General features: G+C 37.5%; 1 protein-coding gene across 1 annotated transcript in view; it reads left to right on the top strand.

The window, feature by feature from the left end:
- The first annotated feature begins 214 nt into the window (after positions 1–214).
- LRP2 (LDL receptor related protein 2) overlaps positions 215–25275 on the top strand; it is a 110489-nt gene continuing 85428 nt past the window's right edge. Inside the window, exons 1-4 of the mRNA XM_058809952.1 lie at positions 215–431; positions 15317–15424; positions 17331–17453; positions 19877–19993. Coding sequence (XP_058665935.1) covers positions 338–431; positions 15317–15424; positions 17331–17453; positions 19877–19993 — 442 coding nt within the window. The 5' untranslated portion in view covers positions 215–337. The remainder of the gene's footprint in view (positions 432–15316; positions 15425–17330; positions 17454–19876; positions 19994–25275) is intronic.

Consider the following 25275-nt stretch of genomic DNA (forward strand, 5'->3'; position numbering starts at 1 on the left):
TCTGATACGAAGTCAGCAAAGTGCAGGCTCTTGGAAGCATCTCGGCGATCCTGCAAAGTGTGGAAGGAGGGGCAGAGGCAGCCTGTGGCTGCAGGGCCTGGAGCAGTGCCTGATTCCCTCATGCTGGTTCCGGGGCCGACGGGTATAAAGAGCTTTATGCAATGTCTGGAGGGTGGGAGTTTATAGAAAACGCGATGTCTCAACAGGCGAACACGCCTTTCTTCTGCAACTAGCAGGATAAGAAAAAGACACCAGGCTCCTTGTGCTGCTGCTGTGCAGATCAGCACCCCGGAGGCCAGGAGCCAGCTTCTGAGGAAGCTGGAGCATCCCAGCCCAGATGGAACCTCACCATCGGATGGATGGAAGAGCAGCAACTGCTTGCAAACTGCTCATATTATTCACTGCATGCATGATGCAGGGCAGTTGCCAAGGTAAGTGCTGTGCTCCAGCCTCTCCGGAGTGGGAATTGCACCGCAAGGAGCATATCCCCATTCCGGGGACTTTTATTAGAAAAAGACCAAAGTGTCTGAAAGTAGAGGGTTAACGGGCGCTGATTCAAGGAGTTCTTTCTAATAGCTAGGGGAGACAGCTGGCTCTTTCCAGGAGTCATTTGATGGAGTCGGTTTCTGTTGTGGAAAGTAAGTAGCGCCTTAAAAGCACTGCAAACACCACCGATTCTTTAGCTTCACTTCATCTTGTTTTTAAGTTATCCTAGGATGCCTCCTTTGATTGTTTTTCTGGTTTGTGCAAACTTTTTTTTTTCCTAGTTGTGTAAGACAGCAGCGCACAAATGTGGCTAAATTTTGAGGGACATGTCAGACTTTGCAACTCCATGGTCTAAACTCATGGTTTTGTGGAAATGCAAGCAGGCAGGTTGTTCTGTGAGTGCTGATTACTGGCTGTGAATAAGGCCAAAAAAGAAAAAGAAAAAATCACCCCAGACTTTTTGCATTTTTTCCTTGTGATCTTTGTGCTTTCTTTGCTACTGAAATACGGGTGGTTTTGCAGAGCAGAGTTCACCTGCATTCCAAGGGCTGGTTCGGTGACCACTAAAATTGTACCTAGAGTTGTTTTTGGTGAGGAGTGCACGGGCTGCAGCACTTGCACGTAGACAGGTTGGGCCGAGGGGAAGGAGGTTTTCTGCATGGACCTGCTTGCGTACGTGTGGTGTATGTGGTCATTTACAGAAGGCTATAAGAAAGAAACAGATGCTTAGTCTGGAGCACAATAAGCTCCCCTCAGTCGGTCTCAGACGCAGATTTGAAGTTGAGAGAGGGAGAACTTTTTCTCTGGGCTTTACTGTTGCTAGGCGACATGGAGGAGCATGTGACTGGCAGAGCAGGCTGAGTGCCGCTCCTCCGGTGCTAATCTGGCTGCTAGGGATGGAGTAGCCGTGTGCCCAAGCGCTCCCTCCGGCTGTGACTGCAGCCCATCTTCCTGCCTTCCCCTTCTTCGCGCTCTTTAATTGCCTTGCATTGAAAATCAAGCCTGTCTTGTAGGAGCAAGAGTGGCTAAAGTGCATTCCTCCGCCCCGCGTAGTGACCTGCAGTCCTGCTGCTTCTGTGGGTGTCTGTGTATTACGTGTGTATTCAAATTGTTAATCTGCTTTCTTTGCTCAACTCTTAGTTTAAGCTCCTTAGACAGAATCAACTAAGTAATTATACAGCAACTGCTGCTAGCAGCTCCCACTTATGAACAGGGAAATAAGAGATAGCTAATGTGCTGGAGACCTGCAAAAACTCCAGCCAAGGAGGTCACACTGGGCAGAATTAATCCTATGCATTATTATTTTACATTGGATAGAATGGAACCTGCAGTACAGATCAAAAAAAATTTTTTTTTGGTTCTACAGCGGCTTGATTGTCCAGAACGTATCTGTTCAAAGACATGACAGAACAAGCAGAGAGAGTCTTTGAACTAGTATCCCTAAGTAGTAGAAGTACAAAATTTTTTTTACTTTTATGGTGTTCTTTCTCCCATTCTGCCCTCCCCCGCCTCCACAGTAGAATAACTGTGGAAAACAAACAGTATAATTTTGGTAATGACTGACTGATAGTAGCAAAATACCTGGATAGCAATTCTGTCTGCACTGTGATTATGATAATGAAATATTTGGTAACCTTAAGTTACAGTTCCTTAAATGTTGAGATTATGTCAGACTCTTATTTCCAATAGCAAATTTGGAGAACCATGAAAGCAATCCCAAGCCTTTGAAGGAATATGGTGAAAATCTGTTATCTTGCCTAATCCTCAATATTTCCAAACTCACTTCACTGATGTTTTTTGAGATTTTTGTTGGCAATATCTGAGTGTTCTCAATATAGGATGGATGTTTCTAGAACATTCCTTTCACCTAACGACTTGCTCAAATGATACTCTTCCTCGATTTACCTAATTCTGCTTTTACTGAGAGTAACCATAGTGCTCATAAACAGAATAAAAATGCTGTGTTTTGTAATTGCCAGCAGTACAGAGCCTGTTTCTTTAACCTTTATAGGTCTTGCTGTCTGTGATGTAATTGTTGTCAGAAAAAAGTGTAACTGGAATCTAAAATGTAGTTAAGTGAAGGTAGTGTCAAGCAGGAGCATCACGGGACTATTGCTCCTGTTTGTTTTGAAAAATATCAAAGTGCTTTACACTCAGCCATAAACTAGAGACAATGGATGGATGTTAGTGCACCAAATTTGGTTTGTATCCTGCACCTCTGCAGTGATAAATGATCAGCTTGATACATCCCAGGCAAATATGACTAAAATTTGTTACCATTATGAGGTCTCTATTAGGCTGAGAATGAAGGCTGAGAATTCATTCTGAGAATGAATTCATTCTGAGAATGAATTCATATGGTATGATAAGGTACATCAGAAATCACAATGAATATTTGCATGAAGTGTGGCAAGCCATTAAGAAATAGGTATGGTAAGACCAAGTAGAGAAGAGGTACAGCAGTTCTATCAAGAAGTCATGGAGAAATATATTTTCCATAAGGCATTGTAATAGTTCAATCTCCAAATTAATAATTCAATGGTTTTTAGACATTGTCTTCACTCAAAACTATTTCATTTGTCTGTAGGATGATGTACAGTGACATTGCTACAGGCGACAGGTCAGTCACTGTTCATACCTCCTTGTACAGCACTGCACACTTTTAAATGAGAGAAGCCTGTCTGGAAGATCCCACCCCTGCCAAGACCTAGAGTTTGGAGACTTGAGTGACTGAGGATTTGGAAGTAATGAGAAGGGAAAAAGGGATGCCAAGAAATAGGAATGTACTGATGCGATCCTGACATACAATTTACTAGATTTTGTGCAATTCATAATGCTGCACTAGGACAATTGTATTGGTTTCTCTGGGAGATGTACTGACACAAAATGAAGAGCACAAATTGCAGTGCATGTCCATGTACCTGGCTTCTAAACTGGTTTAGTTCGTGAGGCCTGACAATTTGCAAGTATCTGTCAGTGAAACACGTTATCGTCTTCTCACATTTTAATGACCTTTTCTGTGCACTAACAGGGGTTTTGGGGTTTTTTTTCTTTGTTCTTTTTAATGAATAGCCCACTTCTAGTACATCTCTTGAATTTTCTTAATAATTCACTCTTTTTCTGTATTCTGTTCAGTAAAGCATATCAGGTATTTGCAAAGTAATCAGCTAAAGCAAAGAATGGGTCAAATCCCAGAATTTTAGTTAAATATTGAAAGCAGTAATTGGATGACACCTGGTTAGATCTAGGTACTATGCCAAATGCTAGAATTACAGTAAATAATTAAGCTACAGGAGTGAAGACAAACAGAGACAGAGAATCCAAGGAGATTTCAAGTAAGATAAATGTGTGATGTGTGCGATGCTTCTATTTCCCTGTAAGACAAACCAAAACCTTCTTTCATAAATTGAGCTGATTGGAAATTTGAGCAATGAAATCCGACTTTAATCCAGATTTACTTGCCATGTGTTTTGCAGGAAATAACAAAGATTCATTTGGGGTAAAGGTAGACTGCAATTTCATTACAGCCTTTTAATTATTTTCCTTTTAGGCTTCCTGGGTTGACATGAAATCACTTGTACTGTTTGGAGCCTTTCTCCTCCATGCACTTCTTGCACTTTTAACTTCTCATACTTTAACACTGAACCTTCTAAATATGAATACTCTTCTTTTTAGTTGAGCAGTAAGCAGGCACATTGCAGATGTAGTTTATTTTATCTATGTTATTGAATCGATTCAGTCTTCTACAATAGTTATTTTTAGATCTGAGTGGTTGTGATAACTTTTCAGATAGACAAATATGTAACTTGAGTCACTGTTCTATCACTTTTTTAAGCAGGAATTGTATCTTCTCTTTCGGAACTCTACTTAAAAGACACTGGAACCATATAGTACTTTGGATGTTTCAGAGGAACTTATACTTTCTAGAAGCTGTCATTGTTGAAAAACATTAAAGGTCCCTTCTAATTAAGAATCTACAGGTTAACTTCTATTTAAAGAGAAGTGGATGTTTTTATTCCACTTTGACTAATTAGTGATGATAATAATAATTTGTCAGTTTCTTTTTAATAGCTTACACTGATTGTGGCAGATAAGAGCTGTTTTTAAAATTACTTAAGTTCTTATTTATATAATTTGATAATAATAATGATCTCAAAAATACCTTGAGCTGTTTCTAGGTGAAAAAATAACAAGGTTTCTTCTCAGTCAATGCAGTACGATTCCTTTAATTTCAAAGAAGTTGCTGAATTGTACTGATCTAAGACAGAAAATATGATTCAGTGAAGAGTAAACATCTCTTTAAATAGCTCTTCATTGTTTGAGGTACATTTTGAAGTCCATTTCATTATGATAGTGTTAATTCTTGTTAACAATTTTTTTCTCCCTTGATTCAGTACACTTACAGAACAGTTGAAAAAAAATAAGTTTAATGAGTAAGCATAGAACTGTTAAATCAAATGGATAGCCTTTAGTGTATTCCTTAAGCTTTGACTGTTGGTTTCAGGGGTTTTAATGTTTTCTTTGTTTTGCAATGCTGAAAGTGGATTAGAGATCAAAGGAGTGCTGTTAGAAGTTTTGTTTTGGATTAATGAAACAACATATAAAAGTTGACTGAAATGGTTCTGTTTCCATGACCTGCTCTATTTTATAGTTTTAACATTAATAACTTGCCTTTGTTTTACAATCAAGAAGCCAGATCTTCAGCAAAAGGGCACGGTTTACAGCAGCAGTGTGTCTGCCCAATTATTTTCCTGCACAGCCAGGTCATGGTACTACATCCTGCATTCAAGTCAGAGAATGGGGAATTGGGACTTCCTTTAATGGGGATTGCTGGGTCATGCTTTTTGGACCAAGAAGGCTGGGGCTTTAGTTGTGTTCTGTGGCATCTCTTAAAAAAAAAAAAAAAGCATAGTCCACAAGATATCCCAGGAACTGATACATTCACTGATGTTTTTAAAATCCAGGTAATGGTTTTTATCTTCTGTTAAAAGAAAATTCTTGTCTTTAAACAGGCTGTGTGGACATACTGACTCTCTGGACAGCAATATAACAGGCATGGTTGGAATCTTCTTCTAGCAGACATTGTGAAAGACTGATGGAGAGATTGCTATGAGGAGGGGATTCCAAGTTAAAGTTTGCAGACCTGTAGGCAAGTGCCTGCAGTCCTCTGAGCAATGTGATTTGTATGTTGTGTGTTACCACTGAGATACCTGGGAGACAGTGTATGCCTTTGCTGTAGTTTTTTGTGCTTGCTTCTGGATGTAAGGACATAGGGTGCAAAACGTGTATGCTTTTGTGTTTCCAAGCATGTTGCAGGTGTAGGGCTTATTCAGCTATACCAGCTAGAGAAGTTCTTCCCTACTATTAACCTCTGTGTCTGGAATGCTGCTTAGAGTATTTAGCTGATGTAATTTAAATAATGATTTAAAATATTAATTTATTAATTATTATGTCTTAATAATAATTTATAAATTATTTAAAATAAGAATTATTTAATATAGTGTCCCAGCAGCCACTAATGAAGGGAAGTCACAGCAGAATCAAGCATCCTCAAAAAGTCAAAATGGGTGAGTAAATCTGAGAGTTATAGATTTTGGATGCTTATGGAAATTATTGGTAAAATACTTCCATTGGGATTGACAGGAAGAGTAATGTTTCAGGAGAAGATGATATTTCTTGTATTTATCTTATTCTGATGAATTCAAGGACTATCTTTTTAATATGGCACACTCATTAATATTGCTATTTGTGTAAAAGGATTTCTTAAATTAGTTTTTAAACCGAAAACTAGAAAAAAATATGCTTTACTTAAAAACAAAACAGCCAAAGGATTATTTAATTCTTATTGTTCATTTTCAGAACAGTTTCAGAACATTTTCATTGTTCTTTAAGATAAAACTGCATTTTTTGTGAGCACATCAGTCAACATTGTTGTTTCAGTTCAGGTGATCCTGGCAGCAGGTGTGGAATTAGATGATCTTTAAGGTCCCTTTGAGCCCAGTCCCCTCTATGATTCTATGATCCATCATTTACTCAGGCCTGCTTTGCAAGATGGAATTTCCTTTTTGGGAACCTGGATAAGGAGTGCCCAGCCATTAGCTTCTGACTGAAACAGAGTCACTACTGAATAAGGGAGAAATGTGATGTGTCAGTGCATCCAAAGGAATAGATGTGCTTCCCAATGTCATGGACAGGAGTAAGCAGCATTAGAATGTCTGTCTAGGCACACTAGATGCTTGTAGCATGTGGTCTGTCTGTTCTGTACTGACACATCAGTTCTGTTTTCTGACAATGATCCCACACATTTAGTTTGCAATGAGTAACTGTTCCAATTTTTGAAATTTGTGCAAAATGACTAGTGCCCTGTGAAGCTGAGTCATACTGGTATGATGCTAAAGAATTTTGTTGTGGATATGTGTTCTGTGGTGGGAAGAGAGAAATAACTTTCATTTTATGTGCTTACTGTGTTTATTATCTGTAAAGGAAAGTGGTTTATTTTTTGCATGGCAGGTTTCATTTTTCATTTAATAACTGGTAAAATAAAATTACAGTAAGGTTTATAATTTGGCAAAATGTTATATGTTGCATAGCCATTTTCATTCTAGCAGTGATGCAGAAAAGAAATACAAAAATGAAAGAATTTCACTGTCATGAGCTGTGCAGGAAGGCTCTTACTGGGGCCAGTTCCTAGTGCTACAGTGACTCATCAGCTTTCAGGAGAGCATGACAGAATTGAATGCAGGTCATCATCTCAGCATGGGGTCTAATTTTGTGAAAAAACAGCACACGGGTTGGTAAATTTTTTTTTTAAATTATACGGGATTTCAAAACGATAAAAGCTTCCTGAGAGGGTTGTTTTATCATCTGCTACTGCATCTGACTTTCTCACTGATATATACTGTACATGTTCTCTCTAAGTTGTTGAAGCACGTTTTTCCCCCTCACTTTCCACACACTATGTAGTTGTAAATACTCCCTAGTCTTGAGGATTTGCCTCTTTTGGTCATATTCCCCCCCACCTTCTGTTACCAAATTGTTATTCTGCAGCAGCCTTGGGGCCATTATCAAGGTTCATTCTTAGGAAAATGCTTGGGATGCTTCCTCCAGTGAGTAACTGAGGCTGTCTTTATTTCTACATGTTTGCATGTTCTTCTTCCTCTTTATGTCATATGGTCAATTAGAACAGATTTTTGCCTACTTAATGTGCCATTCATGAAAAAGAAGCTACTAAGATTTAGGAGAGCTGGGATGTGTATGCTTCCCTAGAGATCCACAGTCTTGCTTCCCCTTCCAACTAACACAGTTCCAACTGGTTTATGTGGACTAAGACGCCTCATGTAAAGACAACTGGGTGGGGTTTTCCAGTTGAAGGCAGAACACGTTCTTAACATGTAATGTCTGAAACATTTTTATATTGAGAAGGCTAATCTGTCAGCAGCACTGCAAGTACTGGTTCTCTTGAGTTTGGCCATAGAGATAATAATTTTACTAAAATATCTAAGGAGTACAAATAGTTTTTGTTAGCGTCCTCTTGTAAAGTACTTTATATGCAGTTTAGATTAAAGAAGGTGTCCAAGAAAAAATTAATAGCTTACCCTCAGTTATCACTGAAGTACAAGAAATTTGTCAATGACTTAAACAAAGAAGGAACCTGGTCTGTTCAATATAAAGAATATTTACTTTATCAGTAGAAAGGAGTATCACCTCCTGTCTATGAGAATTAGTCCTTGCTTAAAAGGATTATTTCTTATTCCTGCCTTTTTATAGCACTAAAAAGATAGGAAAAGTTTATTTGTTGCTTTAAAAAAGTGAGTTGAAACAAGATTATAAAGTAACCTAATTTTTATTATTTTGTTTGTAGTACTGTGTGATAGAAAATATACATAGTATGGATATGTACTTTTTGTTAGCATGTATGATAAATAAACTGTCATGGTTTTAAATTTATAAGGTTGGGTTTTACATTTAGGATCAATGTGAATAATTTGGAAAGAGAATATCTTAATTGTTTTTAACTTTTCCCAGAATAATTGGTTTGAAAGTGGTAATGTAGAAACCATTGTTGTTTTGTTCTGAATACCAGAGCCTTAAGAAAAAAAATTAGAACTGATTATTTTTTTTTTTTCCCTAGGAGGTCCATATGTGGTGTATTTAAAAAAAAAAAAAGAGTGCTTGTACTCTTTATTGGTTCAGGCTTAAAATTGAAGACAATAAATTGAATGGATTTGTTAAGAACAAATTAATAAACAATTTCCATTTTTATCAGTCTTTTTGCTGCTTTTTCAATTAATAAAACTGAAAGGTAGAGGAGATGACGATTATGAATATCTTTAATGTTGCTAGGAAGCATTTACAGTGTCATTCGTTTGAACTTGTTGTCTGCAGGAGACCTAAACCCTTTTTTCTTTGCAGGAAAGCTTTCCTGCTTAGTTTCAGTAGATTAAAATCCTGAATTTCTTTAATTCTTGGATTTACGTTGGGGTATTAGCAGAAATTAATCTATAGCCCTTTTATAACTGTATTAACTGAAAACAAATAGTTTAACATTGAGTACAGTGATTTTAAGTATTTTTATCAAAGATTTTGCATGTGAGCATAATTAAAATGATATTTGATGCTTTAGTTGTAACAATTGCTTTAGCTGACAAATATCTGTATGTGCAAGAACATGCAGACACAAGGCACAAAATTAAATGTAGATTTTGCTGGGTTTTATCCCTGCTTGGCAAGTAAAGGCAAACCATAAAAATATGCTAATGCTGCAGCAAACATGGTATTGCTAAGTCCATAATGAAAGACAATATTTTCACTTTTAGTCGTGCTTTTTGAAAAAAATAAATCAGTAAGTAAAAATTTCAAATGTAGGTACTGGATCTTACCTGTCAGAGTAGAACTTGTTTATCATAGTTTCTGATACCTGTCATTGTGCTGAACACAAAATGCGGTTTACTCAAAAATAAGTCCAGCTGGTACTGGTGAAGAACCAGATCTTCTGCTTCAAGTTCAGTCTTTTTTCATTTCCACCACTGCCCCTTGCCTCCCACCCCCAAACAATCTGACATGTGCCTTGTTTCTTGTACTGTCTAATAAACATACCAGCAAAACAGAGTGTGCCTCTCATATATTATATTGTGACTTTTTTTGAGTGCTGACAGATTAAAAATAAAATATGAATCTGTGTTGGTGGAAGGAAGAACAGGCCCATTTGGCCTCTTGCCATTGGTGCACCCTGGGAGCTCAAGAGCCTCCTGTCTTTTTGTGCAAACTATCCAGGGCATGGCCCTTGATTGTACCGTGCAAGGCACAAGGAGTTCTTGATCAGCTGCTGTGTCTGTAGATGCTATTTTACTAATAATAATCTTGTTATATGTAATTGGATGATAATTCAGTAAAAGAAATCCTACACTTCCCTTTTAACAATGCATTGCTGTATATCTGGCACTTCAGCTTTTCTGCCTCAGATTGTCCCTTGACTAGTCCTCTGTCTGCCTATCAATCTGTCTATAAAGAACTTGCAGTCATGTGAAGTGGGTGCAGATGCACATTTGTACTGTCTTTTTGTTGATATTGCCAGTAAAAATTACTTCTTCAATCTGCTTTAGAGATATGTAGGTACAAAATACATTTTGTGTTGCAAGGGCTTGAAAACTGCAGATAAACCTTTTACTACCTTGTGTAATACCTAGAAGTGTTTGTGTGGTCTGTGTTGTTTTTTTCTTTTTTTTAAATCTGAATAGTTTGTATTAAATGTAGTGAAGTTTAAAGAGTGTAGAAAGACTGAAGGTTAAATGTCATGCTGAGATATATGAAAGTCAGCATAATTTCATCAGACTCTATTTTTCTTATCTATTAAATAATATCTGCTCATTCTCTGATTATAATTGCTAGCAGAATACTGCTTTATAGTATCATAGGGTGTTATTTGAAAATAAGCTAAAATTTGAATTTTGCTTCTTTGTACATTAGTGGGGAGGAGCAGAATTTCCACAATTTCAGCCTTCCCTCCTTGAGCATTCCAAAACCTTAGGCTGTTTGACATGTAATTAAGCTAGGTAAAAATCTAACATCAAAGTCTATGGAAGATGATTATTCAGGATTCTTTCACCTGCAAGGCCCCTAGAGTGGGCTGCTCTGTTTGGGGGCCAAATGGAAAAGAGAACACCCTTTTTTGGAAGCCAGAAAGGGAGGAAAATAGAGCTTGTCACTTATTTTTCTATTTGTAAATTTTGTGTGGAAGAGGTTTGTAATGCACAGTCTGTTTGCATTTACTTGTTGAAAATCTGAAGATGTATTACAAGTGTTAAGTGCTCAGCTGAAAAAGTGTTGCCTGGAAGAACATTCCTCTTTTAGATGCAAAAATCTGTTGAAAGTGTTGATTCCTGAAGTGTAAAGTAATTGCAGCAGTGTAAGTTTGATTTCTGAGTGGACAGTTTGAGAGTGGTACAATCTACCCTGGGCTTAATACATTCCTCATTACTTTAAATTCTTCATTCACACTTAACTGCTAAAGAAGTGTTAGCAGTTCTCAAAGGCATTGTGAGCACAAGGAAGGAAGAACAAATGAGGGGTTTTGGCCTATTCTATGTAGTCAGAATGAGCAGTCATGGCCCTTAATGTGTGGATGACAAATGTAATTCAGAAGATGTGTAGTCCGAGTTAAAAGTGTGAGGGACTTCAAGGTTAAGTAGGCAGGTAGAAAATCTATGAAAATAATACACAAGACTAGAACTGTTCAGGGAGGTACTGCAAGGAGTCAAAAGTAACACAGAGGGGTGAAGAGTAAGGCTGTTTTGGTTCTGTTATAAGCCAAACATAGCATTCTGGTTTTAATGTTGGGGCAAAAAAATACAAAAGGATTGAATTTTAGCTTTAATTCTGAAATAAAATATTTCTACATGAAATGAAGCCCAGTGGAGGTTGAGAGTGTGTAGGGGAATGCCTTCCTGTTGGAGACTGTGGCCCTATGGGTTAAAGCATTGCACTGAGAAATGTGTGACGCTATTAACTTCTCTCTCTTCTGCTGGAATTCCCTGTGCCTTCATGTGACATCGAGTAACATTCATTAGTGGTGTGAATGTTGAGTACCGTCCCGATGGCAGTGGGGTTTGCCTTTGGCAGTGGTTTACCATAGGGTACTTCATTCATATGCAGGCAACAATTGTTGCAGAAAAATAAGGTGAATAGTGGTAGAAGATGCACTTATTTTTAATAAATTAAAAGTGTTTAGTTAGTAATTAGCTCAATCTTTTGTCTGATAAAGTCACTAGTATGTTGGTCTGTTCCAGGGGAAAATGACTACCTGACAAAACCTTTCTGCCAGCAGCTTTTCCAGAGCTAGTAACATAAGCCTTCTTGTTTTATCTGGGCAAATTCTGAATCTGAAACATCCACTGAGAGTCTCTTGCAAGAGAATCCCAGACACAGAGAACAGTATAAATTCCAGTGACCAATTTAGCATGAAGAACCGAGATAGTAAGTATAACAAGAAGTTTAGAAACAGTACTTTGATCTACATTTTTCCAGTAATGCTTCTGATCTTTGCTTTGCAATTTTAGTATCAGACTGGTTTATATTAAAGCCAATATCATATATTTGTTATTTCTTTGGTGTTTTCCTTAATATTGAGCATTTGAAACCAATTTTTCCTTTCAAAATTATTTTTGTTAATGACGAGAGATTCTTCTTTATGTATATATGTTCTGATGTGATTCCTAAGATCTGCCATGCATTTTTTAGCCCATATTTTAGTAGTGCTTTAATCATAGTCAGAAGACTGAAACTGAATTATAGTAGTTAGTAGAGCAACACCAAAAATTCAATAATTTCTGGAACTTGAACTTTCAAAAGTCACCCAAATTCTGTTCTATTAGCAAATTTTAAACATGAAAATGAATACTGATTACTTTATTGGTCATTTTTAAACTCAGTGGTTATTTCCTTCCTATCAACATTTGACAGAGTAAATCTGAATTTCTGTGGAAATTAGTTCATTAGTATAATTATTTTGTAATTTCTGACAGATTAATGAGCTACTTTACCGTTTAAACAAAACACAAAAATTTATTGAAAGGAAAACCTTCCATAAAACTACTGATTACTAATTCTTCAGTGACTTGAAGCTTCAAATAATATCAATAAACAAGTGAATGCCCCTTTTTTTCTGACATTCCCTACTCTTGCTGAAACCCAGGTGCTGCAGGCTCATGTTGCATAGAATATACCAAATCTGGTTATTACTGACATGGTTATTTTTCTTTCATTCTAGTTCTTTCTCCTGGGTATTTGTAGCAATAACTTTGTAATCATGTATTTTTCCCCTGATTACTTTCTCCTTTATCAAAGTTAGAATTGTTTTTGCTCACAGATGAAACACTAGCTTTTTAGAACCTCTGTGAGAAGTGCCCTCAATACTGCAGATCACTTTTACTTCTTTCATATTACTGATTTTCAAATACTGGTTTTTAAAATGAATTAACATAATTATCTGCTAGGTAATTTTCTTTGTTCTAAAGATAATATAAAACAGTAATAACTGAAGTATTAGTCTTTCATAACATTTGTAGGTGTTTCAGAGCTCTTTGCCTTCGGTTATAAGTGAGCACAGCAGATAACATTGTGAAGCTTAATGCCATAATTAACTGAATTGTAACAGGTCTGCTGAAGAATTGTATAAATAAACATGGATATGGTGCTTACTGTGTAGAGGTGTGAGCATCTTAAATCGTAATTCTGAGAAGTATTATAGAGAGTAACAGAACTATGTGACTTGCAGGTTGTCTGTTAATATTCAGTTACCGTTTCTGGTACTGTACAAAGACTGCTGTGTTTATACTGCTTTTAAAAAGGTTTATCAGTATTATCACCTCATTTTAATCACTATAAGGGTATGGTTAACTATAAGAACTTAATACAAGATAGGCAGAATAAATGATTGTTGTACATAGTGCTTAATTTTTTTTTAGCTAGTTATTATTTAGAAATAATATGCAAGTAGCTCATATTGCTTGTTTATAAGAATGTTTCATTAAAAATCCTGGGGATTTTTATGGGGATGCAGATTTGATTCTATATTGTAACTTCCTTTTTAAGTAAGTAACTTTAAATAGCCATAATAAACTAACTATACAAGAAGATTTGGTAATTTTTTTGCATAGCAATTGCAATTGATAAATGGTGGGTTATATGTTGTGTTTTTAGAGCTTTAACTGCTAATCTCATATGAAAATGTTGCTTTGCAGGGCAAAATTCAGGGAGAGGGCCTGGGATTCCAGAGTGAACTTGTACATTCCTTCAGGGCATTTTTGCAAGGGAGGTTGTTGTGTTTTAAAGGTAGTTGATAAGAGACCTGCACCACCAACCCCAGACCTGCACCACCAACCACCATCATGCATTAGTCTATAGAAGGTATTTGGGTGAACATACTCCTGTACCACTCCGTACCACCATTTATCCAAGTGAAATTTTTGACCATTTGCAGGATACATTATAAATCAGGGTGTCACTAACAGACAATCAGATTTGAACATTCCTTGCATAAAGGAGCTTGCCTATATCCCTGAGGAATACATCACTTAACTGTGTTTATGTGACAGTGTTGATATGCCTGGTTTTACATGAAAGTTAGGTAGCGTGTTATTTATGTCATCATAAATTCAGAAAATAGGTGGTTGTGCTTTATGTATACTGAGGTTATCTTCTCTGGACAGATCACTCAAAAGAATTGAAAGATGTGATTTTATTATGTGGTTATTAATTTAATCAGGAAATGGGATTTTTTTTTTCAGATTTGGATTTTGCTACTACTTCAGGTTTTTTCAGTGTTCCCCTCTCTGAGGTGCTGACAACAGATTAACATGAAACAGAACTCTCTTGAACCTAATTATGTTGTAGCTTATTGTTTTGAGGATCTATAAAACTGTTCACTCCCTTTTTATGAGGCTGTAGTCACAAGGAAAGGCCATAAACAGGGCCTTTTCTCTTTCCTATAGACTGGAGATTTCATTAGTTGACTCTAATAAAGGACTGATCCAGCTGCATTTGCACCTGGGAATGAATGCTTCTTTATCAGCTCTTAATCCTTAGTAGATCAAGCAGGAGAGAATGACAGCAGGATAGCTTTTGATCAGCCATAAATGTCTGAAATGTTAATTTTTTAAAACATTATTTGCTATTCAAATCTTGACTCAAGACATGCTTTCCTGTACTTCAGAGGAAATATTTTAAGTATGAGGGCATTATTAAAAAGCAAAACAAAACTGAGATTTTTCTATGCTTTCAAGCAATTACCACTGAAACAAGATTTCCACATCAGCTAAGGGAATTATTATTGTATGTTTTTAAATCCTCATACACTTGGGAGAGCACTAATGTTTAGCATATTTAGCCCTTAGATATAATGTGGAAAATGATGTCCCACCTTTATTTAAAGTCTATACTGCTTGGGAATTTAAAATTGATACATTCCTGCTAAATAGGTTTCTGTAGTGTATGTACTCTGAGACTTGTTTTGGTTATTTTTTCCTTTTTTATAACTATTTTTGTTTTGTTTGTATAATATACAAACACTAAAATTATTGGAATTTTCTAGCAGTTTAGTTTGAGATTTCTGTAATAGTTGAAGATGATTCTTTGCTTTTTTTTGTTTGTTTGACTGGGTATGTAGAACTCATATATATATTTAAATATTTTTGTAGTATGTTTTCTATTATTTTTCATATCATCATTTAATCTCCATGCTGCAAGGCAGTGGATAAACCAGAGTTCTTGCTGAGTGTCACGGTGTGTTTATGTGACTGTCCTGCTGAGCTGTGTGTTCGGTGTTTTGGTGCAGGATGTGAGCGGGGGCAGTTCCGCTGTGGCGACGGTCGCTGCATCCCCGCAGACTGGAGGTGTGATGGGGCCAGAGACTGCTCGGATGACACAGATGAAGCTGGCTGCCGTAAGTGACACCATACAGAGCAGCTCCTTTGTAATCCCAGAAATGGGAGATTCCAGTGTGCTCAACTGTACCTATGGCACAAGAGTGAATATTGAATTGGGAGTTGTCATGAGATGCTCCAGAATCTATTTGAGTCATATTCCATGAGCTCGTTTGGCTTTGGTACACAGAAAATCAAGTAGTGCTCAGCTTCTAACATGACTTTAACCTTTTCTTAAAAATCTGACTGCCCAATAATGCAGTTTCATATTATGACTAATGTTCTAAGTAGATGTAGAAATTAATTGTATTTTGTTACTGTAGTAATCCTGAATATTGGATGTATATACAGCTACCACCAGCATCACTTGTACTCAAAATCTTTGGATTTTTCAGACTCTGGACAACTAACTGTACCTACTGTGCCCAAACTAGAGTAATGTTTAATTGTCTAGAGTTGATTGTGCTGTGTCAGCATCTCACGGGCAACAATTTTATTCACATGATCTGTAATATCCATGCACTAAGATTCTCTGAATGGAAAAGTTGTGAAAATGAAGAATTGCCCTCCACAGTCTGTTTTTGGGAATTTGCTGGTATTTTACCTTTTCTAGTTCTTTGAGTCTCATGGATTGGTGCAATCATCAGTCCACTTACAGATTAGGCCAATTTTTGCCCTTCAGCTGATAGGGAGTGAGACTAATTCATATCTATTCTTTTTACCCTGTTATTTTTTTGCTGCTTGACCCATGTAATAATTGGAGGCCATTGACATGGCTAGGCAGTCTGATTTGTTGCTTGAGGTCCAAAAAAATCTTGTGTAGTCCTGGGTGAAGATGCCTCTAAACTGGCAAAACAAAATGGTGTTGTCCCACAGCAGTAATTAAAATTAAACTTCATTTTTTTGAGTTAGTTGTCCTTTAAAAACAATATGTTAATGTACCATAGGTAGTGGGGCACATGAGTGGCTAACAAGATTGTTTAAAACTGGTCTGAGGTTCAAATCATACTAAAATATTATTCTTTGGTTGTTGAAGCAGGAAAAAGTATGCATGAAGTACGTGTCTGTAGTATGTGATCAATTTTATCCCTCTAATTAGTTTACTACTGATGTTATTTTGTACTTTTCAACTCTAAATCTACAACTTGCTTTAATTTTCTCCCTCACACTTTGGTTAAATTGATATTTGTGCTTGCATATCATCCCATGAGCACAAAGTTGACCTTGTATTTCTGCAGAAACATAATCCTGAGAACAGAGATGATCAAGGCCAGAGTCCTGTTTACTGGACTGTGTTGTACTAGAGATTCTTCCTGGAGTATTAACTAGGGATGGAGTGAGCTGTGACATAGTTTCAAACCCTTATTTTGATCTTTCTCTTTGATGGTTCCCTGTTGTTTGTCTATTTGAAGAGTACAGAGTGGAGCTGGAACAACAGGATTCAGCTTGTTCTGCTCTGACCCTCACTTTTGCCTCATGAATTCACAGGGAAGAATTGTGAGCTTGTTTTGGGAGATCATGTTCTTACAGGGATAAAGCAACAGAGGTGGGGTGAGAGCAGTTGAACCAACCTCCTGTGAGACTGGGGAAGCTACTGTGACTATACAACAGTGAAAAAAAAGGTCTCTGCCTCTTTTGGGGTCTCCTTCTAGAGGAGTTTGTGTCTCCAGGAGAGGATATAAGGCTGAAGAGTCTATACAGGAGTTTACTGAGCTGAATTTTGCCTTTGAGCATCCTTTTGCTGGTCCACTTTCACCTCTCTGGTCGGTCCATTTTCTTTGATCTGTTAAATGCGTCATGTGTTTCATGGAAGTTACAATTCATTGACACTCGAATCTTAGACCTTCTTTTCCCTTATGTTATTATCTTTGAAAGTGCTTTCACAGATGTCTGTGAAATGACAGTTTTTTTCATTGCTTACACTAGCACAACCTACCTGTGAAGGAAATCAATTTCAGTGTCACACTGATGGGGAATGTATTCCACAGTCATGGGTTTGTGATGATGAGGAGGATTGTGAAGATGGCTCAGATGAACACCAACAATGCCGTGAGTATTTTAACTTCCAGTGTTATACCAGCTTTGTGAAATAATGTAATTTACTGGCAGTATATTGACAATATAGAGAAACAAGCCCTCTGTAAGTACAGAAGCCTCTCTGTGGTATTTCTAGAAATAAAGTATTCTGAAGTAGATAAAATACAGAAAATATGTCTAAAAAGATATCTCCAGGTTTTGAAATCTGAAAATTACTCATGCTTCTTTTAGTTAAAAAGAGAAAAAATATAAAGTGTATACTAGTTTTATACTTAATAAAAAGTTTACTAATTTTCACCATTAAAAAATTGGTTAAATACAAATATTTCTTTATGTGCTCTATCCATTGGCTAGCAAAATTCACAGTGGCATCTCAGAACTATCTATAATCAAAATTTAATTATTTTTAGATGACTTTGAAATATATTTGTATATAAAACAGGATGAATTATCAATAATCAGCAAACATTGGCCAGTACTGCATTAGTTTTAGCAATGCTATTGGTAGCATTATTATTTAGAATTAACAGAGCCATTCTTTCTTCACACTCAGAGGGGAGAAATATCTATGGTCTTGGTGTCTGATGGGAGTCTAGTCTTTCATTATCATTTGGACAGCTTAAACTTAGAACATAATTCTGATTAGTATTTCACTTTAAGTGTGCTAAACAGTGTATTATTCATGTCTGAATTGCTGTTTTCAAGTAAAGTGTTTAGCGTTCTCTGTACAGTTTAGGTCAAGAAAATAGTTTAACAGCCTAACTGCCACAGCCATAGGCTTTGCTCTTTTCTTAGTATTGATAGACAAATAAAATATGTTACTCTGGCTTAGAATTTCATGACTAAGCATTTGAAGGGCTATAAGTACATGCCAAAGTGGTGAACAGTGAATTGAGCTGATTACTGCACCAAATTACATTCTCCGCATTATTGCATAAGACAAGAGAACAAATGTAGTGTTCTGAAGGATGGTTTTTCTGCCCTTTCTAGTATTAGAACTTACTCTAAGTGATGAAGATAAGATTAATTTATTTTCATTTTGATTGTGTGTATAATTTTTTGATAACTTCTTTGAACTGAACAGCTCTGGAGCTACTCACCAACCCCTGGGGAGGTTAAAATGTTTATTTTGGAAGGATTTTGCTCACAGACTTGCTTTTTGATTTGTATCTTGATCCCATATTAATCCACTGGGGATGGAAATTTTTGAATGATAGATAACTCCCTTTTGCTTCCCTCTTCCTCTGAGAAGGAGTCAGCAGAACTTCTGGTTATGTTTTAACTAAAGAATCTGTAGATACAAAATGCAAAATGAGCAAAAGCTCTGAGTTTGACCTTGGAACTGGGTCACTGTAACATTGTTCACCATGTACTGGTTAATCATGAATGTCAGTATCTACACAGTGGCACTGTGCTGCTGCCATTTTTGAGTCATCTCCTGGTATTTGTCCATGTTGTTCTAAAGGGATTTTTTCTCTCAGTGTTTGGGAAAGCTAGAGGAGATTTTTCACCTTGAAATATTAAAACTTTTTCTTGGGAAATCTGTCTGACAGCTCTGGAAGTCATAAATGCAGAAAATTGTTTTACTTGACTGTCGTGCTCTTGTTTGTCCTCATGACACTAGTATCCCAGTAGCTGATCTTATTTTAGGAACTCTGCTGACAGAAGGCAGCAGAGAATGCCCCTGCAGAGCAGCAGATAACAAGATGCCAATGTATAGACTGGAATGGTGTTGAGAAACAACATGAGTTTGAAAGAAACAAATGTGCAGGGGCAGAGGGAAGAGAAAGTTAGTAGTAAGCCTGTCCTTCAACTGTATCTTCACAGATTCGTGTTAGTTTGCCTAAGAACTGGAAGTGTAATTCAGCTGTAGTGGAGTCAAAGTAGAAGTGAACAGTTTTATGTGATTGCTTTTTCCTGACAGCTGTCAAGAGAAGAGACATAATCATTCTCAATCCTCCATTAGTTATATATGCAAACTATTCCTGACTGCTGAGGCCCTGGCTGTATTAGAAAGCAGTGCCTTACCTCCAACACTGCTGTGTTTACATTGTGACATTCCAGTTGACTGATAGCTTGGACCTACTGACAGATTTTGACCCAGTAAATACAATTATAGAAAACTTTAAATCAGTGAGAATTGATAATTTAATGTTTTAGGCAAAATAATTATAGGGAGGTACTTTTAACCTAGGTCAGTTCTTCAGTGGAGAAAAGCAGTGACCTTGCAGTCTGCAGGAGCCCTCCAGAGCTATGCTGTGGTGTGTGCTTGTCAAGTGTTCTTTAATCCTCTTGAGTACACCAAGATACAGGGGGAGAAAGCGTTACACCGATATTTATGAGAAAGATGAAGTAGGTAAAGAGGAAGGAGAATATTTTTCCTGATAAGAAGCCCTGTTTGCCAGGAAGGACTGACATGTGCCTGTTTGTTGCAGCGGGGAGGACGTGCTCGAGTCAGCAGTTCACGTGCTCCGATGGCCAGTGCGTGCCGGGCGCGTACCGGTGCGACCGCGTGCAGGACTGCTCCGACGGGACGGATGAGAGAGGCTGCCGTGAGTGTTCACCCCTAGCACGAGATCTGCTTTCATCTCATCTCTCTGGGGCATTTTAATACATTTGTAAGATTAAAGGGCTTGTTGATAGACAGGATGACCACAATATGCTTTTTGTTACAAGAGTTTCATTTCAGATTCTTCTGTGTATTAGAGCTGATGTTCTGATACAGATCTGTTGCCACAGAACTCAAGTGCAAGCTGTCAGCACAGGATCAGATCATATTGTTTCTCATTGTCTGAAAGATAATTAATATTGCACAGTACAAAGGCAACCATGTTTAGTTGTCTTATGGCTTTGAGACACTCGGAGCTAACTTTGCTGAAGTTTTCCAAGTTGTTTTTGCATACTTTTAAAATCAGTAGTAGTTATAGCCTGTACAGAAAAGCAAAATTTGACCCCAAATGACTTATTTGAGGAGATTTGATATCTTCAAAAGCATTTTATTCTAGACTGCAGCTTCTTGTGGAGATGATTTAGTCATATTGTACTCAGATGAGTTGTTTATATTGTCCATCACCAAAATGCAGATGGACAAGTAGTTTTTTTCTCTCTACCTTCCCCAGAGTTGGGGCTGCCTGTCTGGTGACAGTCTCCCTAAATTCTGGCCTAGGTTGAATATTGATGGAAAGGAAAGCTGGCCACAGAATAGAGACCATGTTTTTCAGGAATGCTTTTGTCTAATACCTCCCCAACTGTGTAACAGACATGTCTGTTCATTGTTAGTCTTAAGGAAAGGCTTCACACATCCTGAGTGACTTCTAACATCTCAGCTGCTATTCCAGCTGTTAGAAGGTAGCGTGCCTTTGGGAAACAGACATAACTGGAAACTCCACTTAGGACCAGGCCCAGGGCAGGAGGTGGGGGAAGAGGCTAGGGTGGTAATGGATGGACAAAGAAGCAAGAAATTAAATTTGGTTAATGCTATGCTTGGGGGAAAAAAGGGCGTATGCCTATGCTGTGTAAAGGAAGACTGTATGGTCATCTGACTGCTAATGTGGTTTATCCTTAACTCACAAATGGCTGAAATTGTCCCTGTGTAGAATGAAAAGGTATTTAGGACTATATGATATTCTGGAATAAAATGTTGTTAAGTCGTCCAGCTTGGAATTTTTCATGTGATAGATCCATAGTCACTTCTGGTCACCAATACAAATGGCTAAAAGCCAAGATCCAAAGTACCCCATCTCATTGCTGGAAGAATATCTTCTGTAGACTAGCATTTTTTTCTCTTAAAGTTTAGAGTAAGAAATTAAGTTGAAAACTTAATTTGGTAAATCTGTTACACATGAAAAAATCCTGAAGAAAAGATATCTGTTTTAAAAATGTATTATCTGTGAATTAAAGAACTGGAACTGCTGAGCATCTCTGAGATACCTGTGAGTAGTCATTTAATACAGTATGGAACAGCCAGGTGCCATGGTGTGATTATTATAATGCAGAAAATCTGTGTCAATCTGGAGTGGAGTCCTAAGCATGATACTTAAAAGTCTTTTTTCAAACTAGAAGCTGCTGTGGTGTTTGAAAATTGAAGTACACATTTTATTTCATGTTACACATTCTCAGCTAGGTAAATTAAAAAGGCAGTTAGGAAAGGGCCCTCTAGATACATTAACAGTAGCACTCCACTGCTGTGGGGGAAAGGCAGTCATTGCTGCATCAGCAAATGGGCCCCATGACTGTTGTGGGGGCAGCATATTAGCCCAAAGGAGAGGGACTGCCTCCTGTCATTCAACAGCCTCCACTCTGGTTTATTAGAATATGTGCTGACAGTCCCTCTGAGACAGAAGAATGACTGTGACTTGGAACCTTGAAAGCAGTTAGACTAGTTTAAAGAAATGCGACAGTGCTGAAGGCAAGAGGATCCAAGAAGAATGTAATGACAAGACTCTTGAGGAAGGCTGCTTAATTTTATTCCCTTTTATTCCCTTTTTTCCCTTTTATTTTGTCTTTGCAAGGCCTGGAACTTTCAACAGAAGCCATAAAATAAAATTTACAAATTGGGGATTTTATGATTAAAATCTGTATAGTTAATAGTTATAGTATTAGTGTACTAGCATATTAGTTTTGGAGCAGATTCTAAAACTTGCTTTGAATGTTCATTTCCCCCAGTGTTTAATGTATTTCCTTTTCCACATTATCTGATATAAACAAATGTGAGAGGAATAGTGCTATTTTGGCCTTTTTCTTTGTCACTAAATTCCCCTTATTTAATTTGAACTAAAAGCTTTCATTAATGAAAGTGAAACATCCATGAGCAACAGAAGAATAAAGCTATTTATAATTGATTCTGGTGTTTCATGGAGCATAACAAAATGGAAACTTAGGTCTCTTTACTTATGCTTTGCACTCACTCATCTGTCAGAAATCAGATTTAGATTGTAAAGAAGATATAGTTTTATTCCTGAATAAATTACATTATATAAGAAAGTAGTCAAATGTAAAATGTCACCAATCTAAAGTAAGTCTGCAATTAAACATGTAAAAAGCCAGAACAAAGGAATTCAGAGCCTTAGTCCATTTTATTGCTAATGGGATTAACAGCAAGGGAAATCTGCCCATGCAGAGACTAAGATAAACATCAGAACAAATGCTTCAGCTACAGGTCATACAATGAGTGCACTGAAGCTGTTTTGATTTCATAAAATTATGTCTTTTAGGTTTTTTTGAATACACATATCAGGCTGTTTTCTAGCTTTTTGAATGGTCAGCAGCTAGTAAATGCTTTAATTTTAAAACTTTAGAAACAGAATGGAATGGCAGATTATTTGGGGTAGCAAGCACTTTTTGGGAGTAGGCAGGCAATTTTATTGTTACATACTTTATTTCTTTCAGTTAAAATAGAATTCTCTCTCCTGCCTCAGCTTCATAGCTGAGAAATGAAAATCCCAGCAGCGTCCATTTTGCTTTGCTGTGACAGAGCAACCTTTCTGAATACTGCTCTGGTAGCTGAGCACTGCACTGAAGCTGTGAAGGAGAAAAGGACAGTACTTTAAAGACATGTTGTTCAAAGCTAGTGGGCTGAGCGTTTTCCAAGATACACTGGATATTTGATTCTAATTTTGATGTTGAGCTGCTGCCATAGGTCAGCTGCCTAACCTGTGAATTCCTGCCTCTTGTTTGCTATGCTAAATAGCTGTTGTGGTCAGGAAGTGGGCAACCAGGTCTGGGATTAATTTGCAGAGACCATGGTGAAAGTGAACAGAGATCAAGAACTGAGGAGATCATAAGGGATGTAGTCCAAGAAAGTAGAAAAAGGCCATAGTCAGAGACTAGTATTCTGGGTGTTGGACAAATTACATCTAGCAGCTATAGGATGAGGGAGAAGTTCAGGCTGAAGGAAATATCTCTGCCAGGAAGAGTTTGGGACAGGGAAGTAGCAAAACTGGAGCAATCTAAGGCAGGCAGCCAAAGACTAGAGTCTCAGGGATCAAAATCAGGAATTAAGGCCAGGAATGAGGGTCTGGTCTCTCTGCCAGCTCTGAAAGCATCTCTGCTATGAACACTGCCTGGTATCATGCAGCTCATAGGACTCTTAGGCTTGGAGAAAGTCTCCCTCCTGGTGTCTGGTAGGCTGTGAGCTGTCTGGGCAGTGCTTTGACCACTGTGAGGTGGTGACTCATGGCAGTGAACCAAAGAGTTTTAATTAACTTTTTTTTTTGTAAAATGTTTTTACATGTTGCAATAAAAGACACTTGTTAGTAGGAAATTGCCTTTTTTCTTTTCCTTTTATTTCTACTGCTTGTAACATGGGTTAGGGTTATAGTAGCTTGCACTGCTGACTATGAGAGAAATCAGCTTGTGCTGAATCAAATACTAGTTGCAACTATTTCTTCTTGCTGTTTTTGTATGGATTTATTTCCAGTTTGCAGAACAGAAGTGTTAGGCAGAGTGCAAAATTATGGAGGTTTAGCAATCCCTGTGACATAGGTTTCAAACATCTTCCATGTGTCCATTGAAAGATGCCATTAAATATGTTCACAAGTGTTGCTTCAAAACAGTTACAAGGAGCAAGGTGCTTCATCTGCCATTTGTGCTGGTGTTTGCCAGTTATTTATGTTTTGCAACAGAAGTGTTGGCATGCATCAGGGAGACAGATTGTGTAGAAGTATTTTGGTTAAAAAAAAGCCTGAGGGGAGGGGAGAGAAAGAAGAGCTCCCTTTCTTTCAGAGCATTGCAATGAACATGGGTGAAAAACATTCCCCCTGTTTTCACTAAGGTCATATTATCTTCTAGGAATTGTCATGACTACATTTCTTCTTTTTAGTTTTCTGGAAAGTTAGCCGCAGGTTTTTGGGAGGCGAAGGTAAAGGAAACAGTGTTTATTTTGGAGGCTATTGACCATTCAAAACAAGGTGAAATAAAACAGTGTTTATATTTTTTTTTGTCCCTTCACTTTTCTTTTAATGTTGTGTTCACATTGTCCCCTTTCACTTTCTTGTACAGTGTAATCCCAGACCTCCTTAGGTGCAAACTAGCTACCTTGTTGTCCTTTTAACTCAGAACCTAATCCTTCCTTTTCACTCTTTCTGGTCCATTTGTCGCCAATGTAGAAAGAAAATAAAGTTCCATTGCCTGGAAGGCAACCCCTTCAAGTCAGTCCCAGAGCACTGACACTTTTTCCATATGCTCCCTATAACAGAGACAGTAGGATCAATTTCTCTGTGTGTTATCAATTCTTGCTTGGCTGTGGGATTTTATACTCAAATGCACTGATCTTGGATGAGGGGTGTATAGAGAATTCTTAGTTTAAATAAAAATAAAAATAAAAGCTAGGAAATGTTTGTTTTGCAAGCCCCAAATGCAGTGACTGATGCAAGACCTTTCCACTTAAATTTAAAATGTTGTGATACTCACTTTCCAACTTCATTTGCTGGAGAGCTGTTCATTAAGCTGGATTGTACAGGTCATTCTGTTAAGGGAATTAGTCCCATTTCTCCCCTCTTGCTGCCAAGGTTCAGATTCTTCTTTTACCAAGTCCCCATTTGGTGATAGGGCTAGAAGAACTAAGCGCATGGCTCCTGTCTTCTAAATTTTGGAGAGAAAGAAAGGGAGTTTATGTCCTGGGGTTTTTACAATTGCAAGGACAGCCATTCCTTTCAGATATCCCAGTATTGTTATGAAGTTCTATTTTGGCTTCCTTCATTCTCTCAGCATTGAGCCCTCACAGAAGCCAGCATTTCTTCCTTGATTCTTTTCCTTTTCTACTTCTCCTTACATAAAACTAACCCAGGTACTGAGGAGCTGTCCTGATGGCACGGATGCTCCTGAACCATGCATT

The sequence above is a fragment of the Ammospiza caudacuta genome, chromosome 8, assembly GCF_027887145.1.
Source record: "Ammospiza caudacuta isolate bAmmCau1 chromosome 8, bAmmCau1.pri, whole genome shotgun sequence".
NCBI lineage: Eukaryota > Metazoa > Chordata > Aves > Passeriformes > Passerellidae > Ammospiza > Ammospiza caudacuta.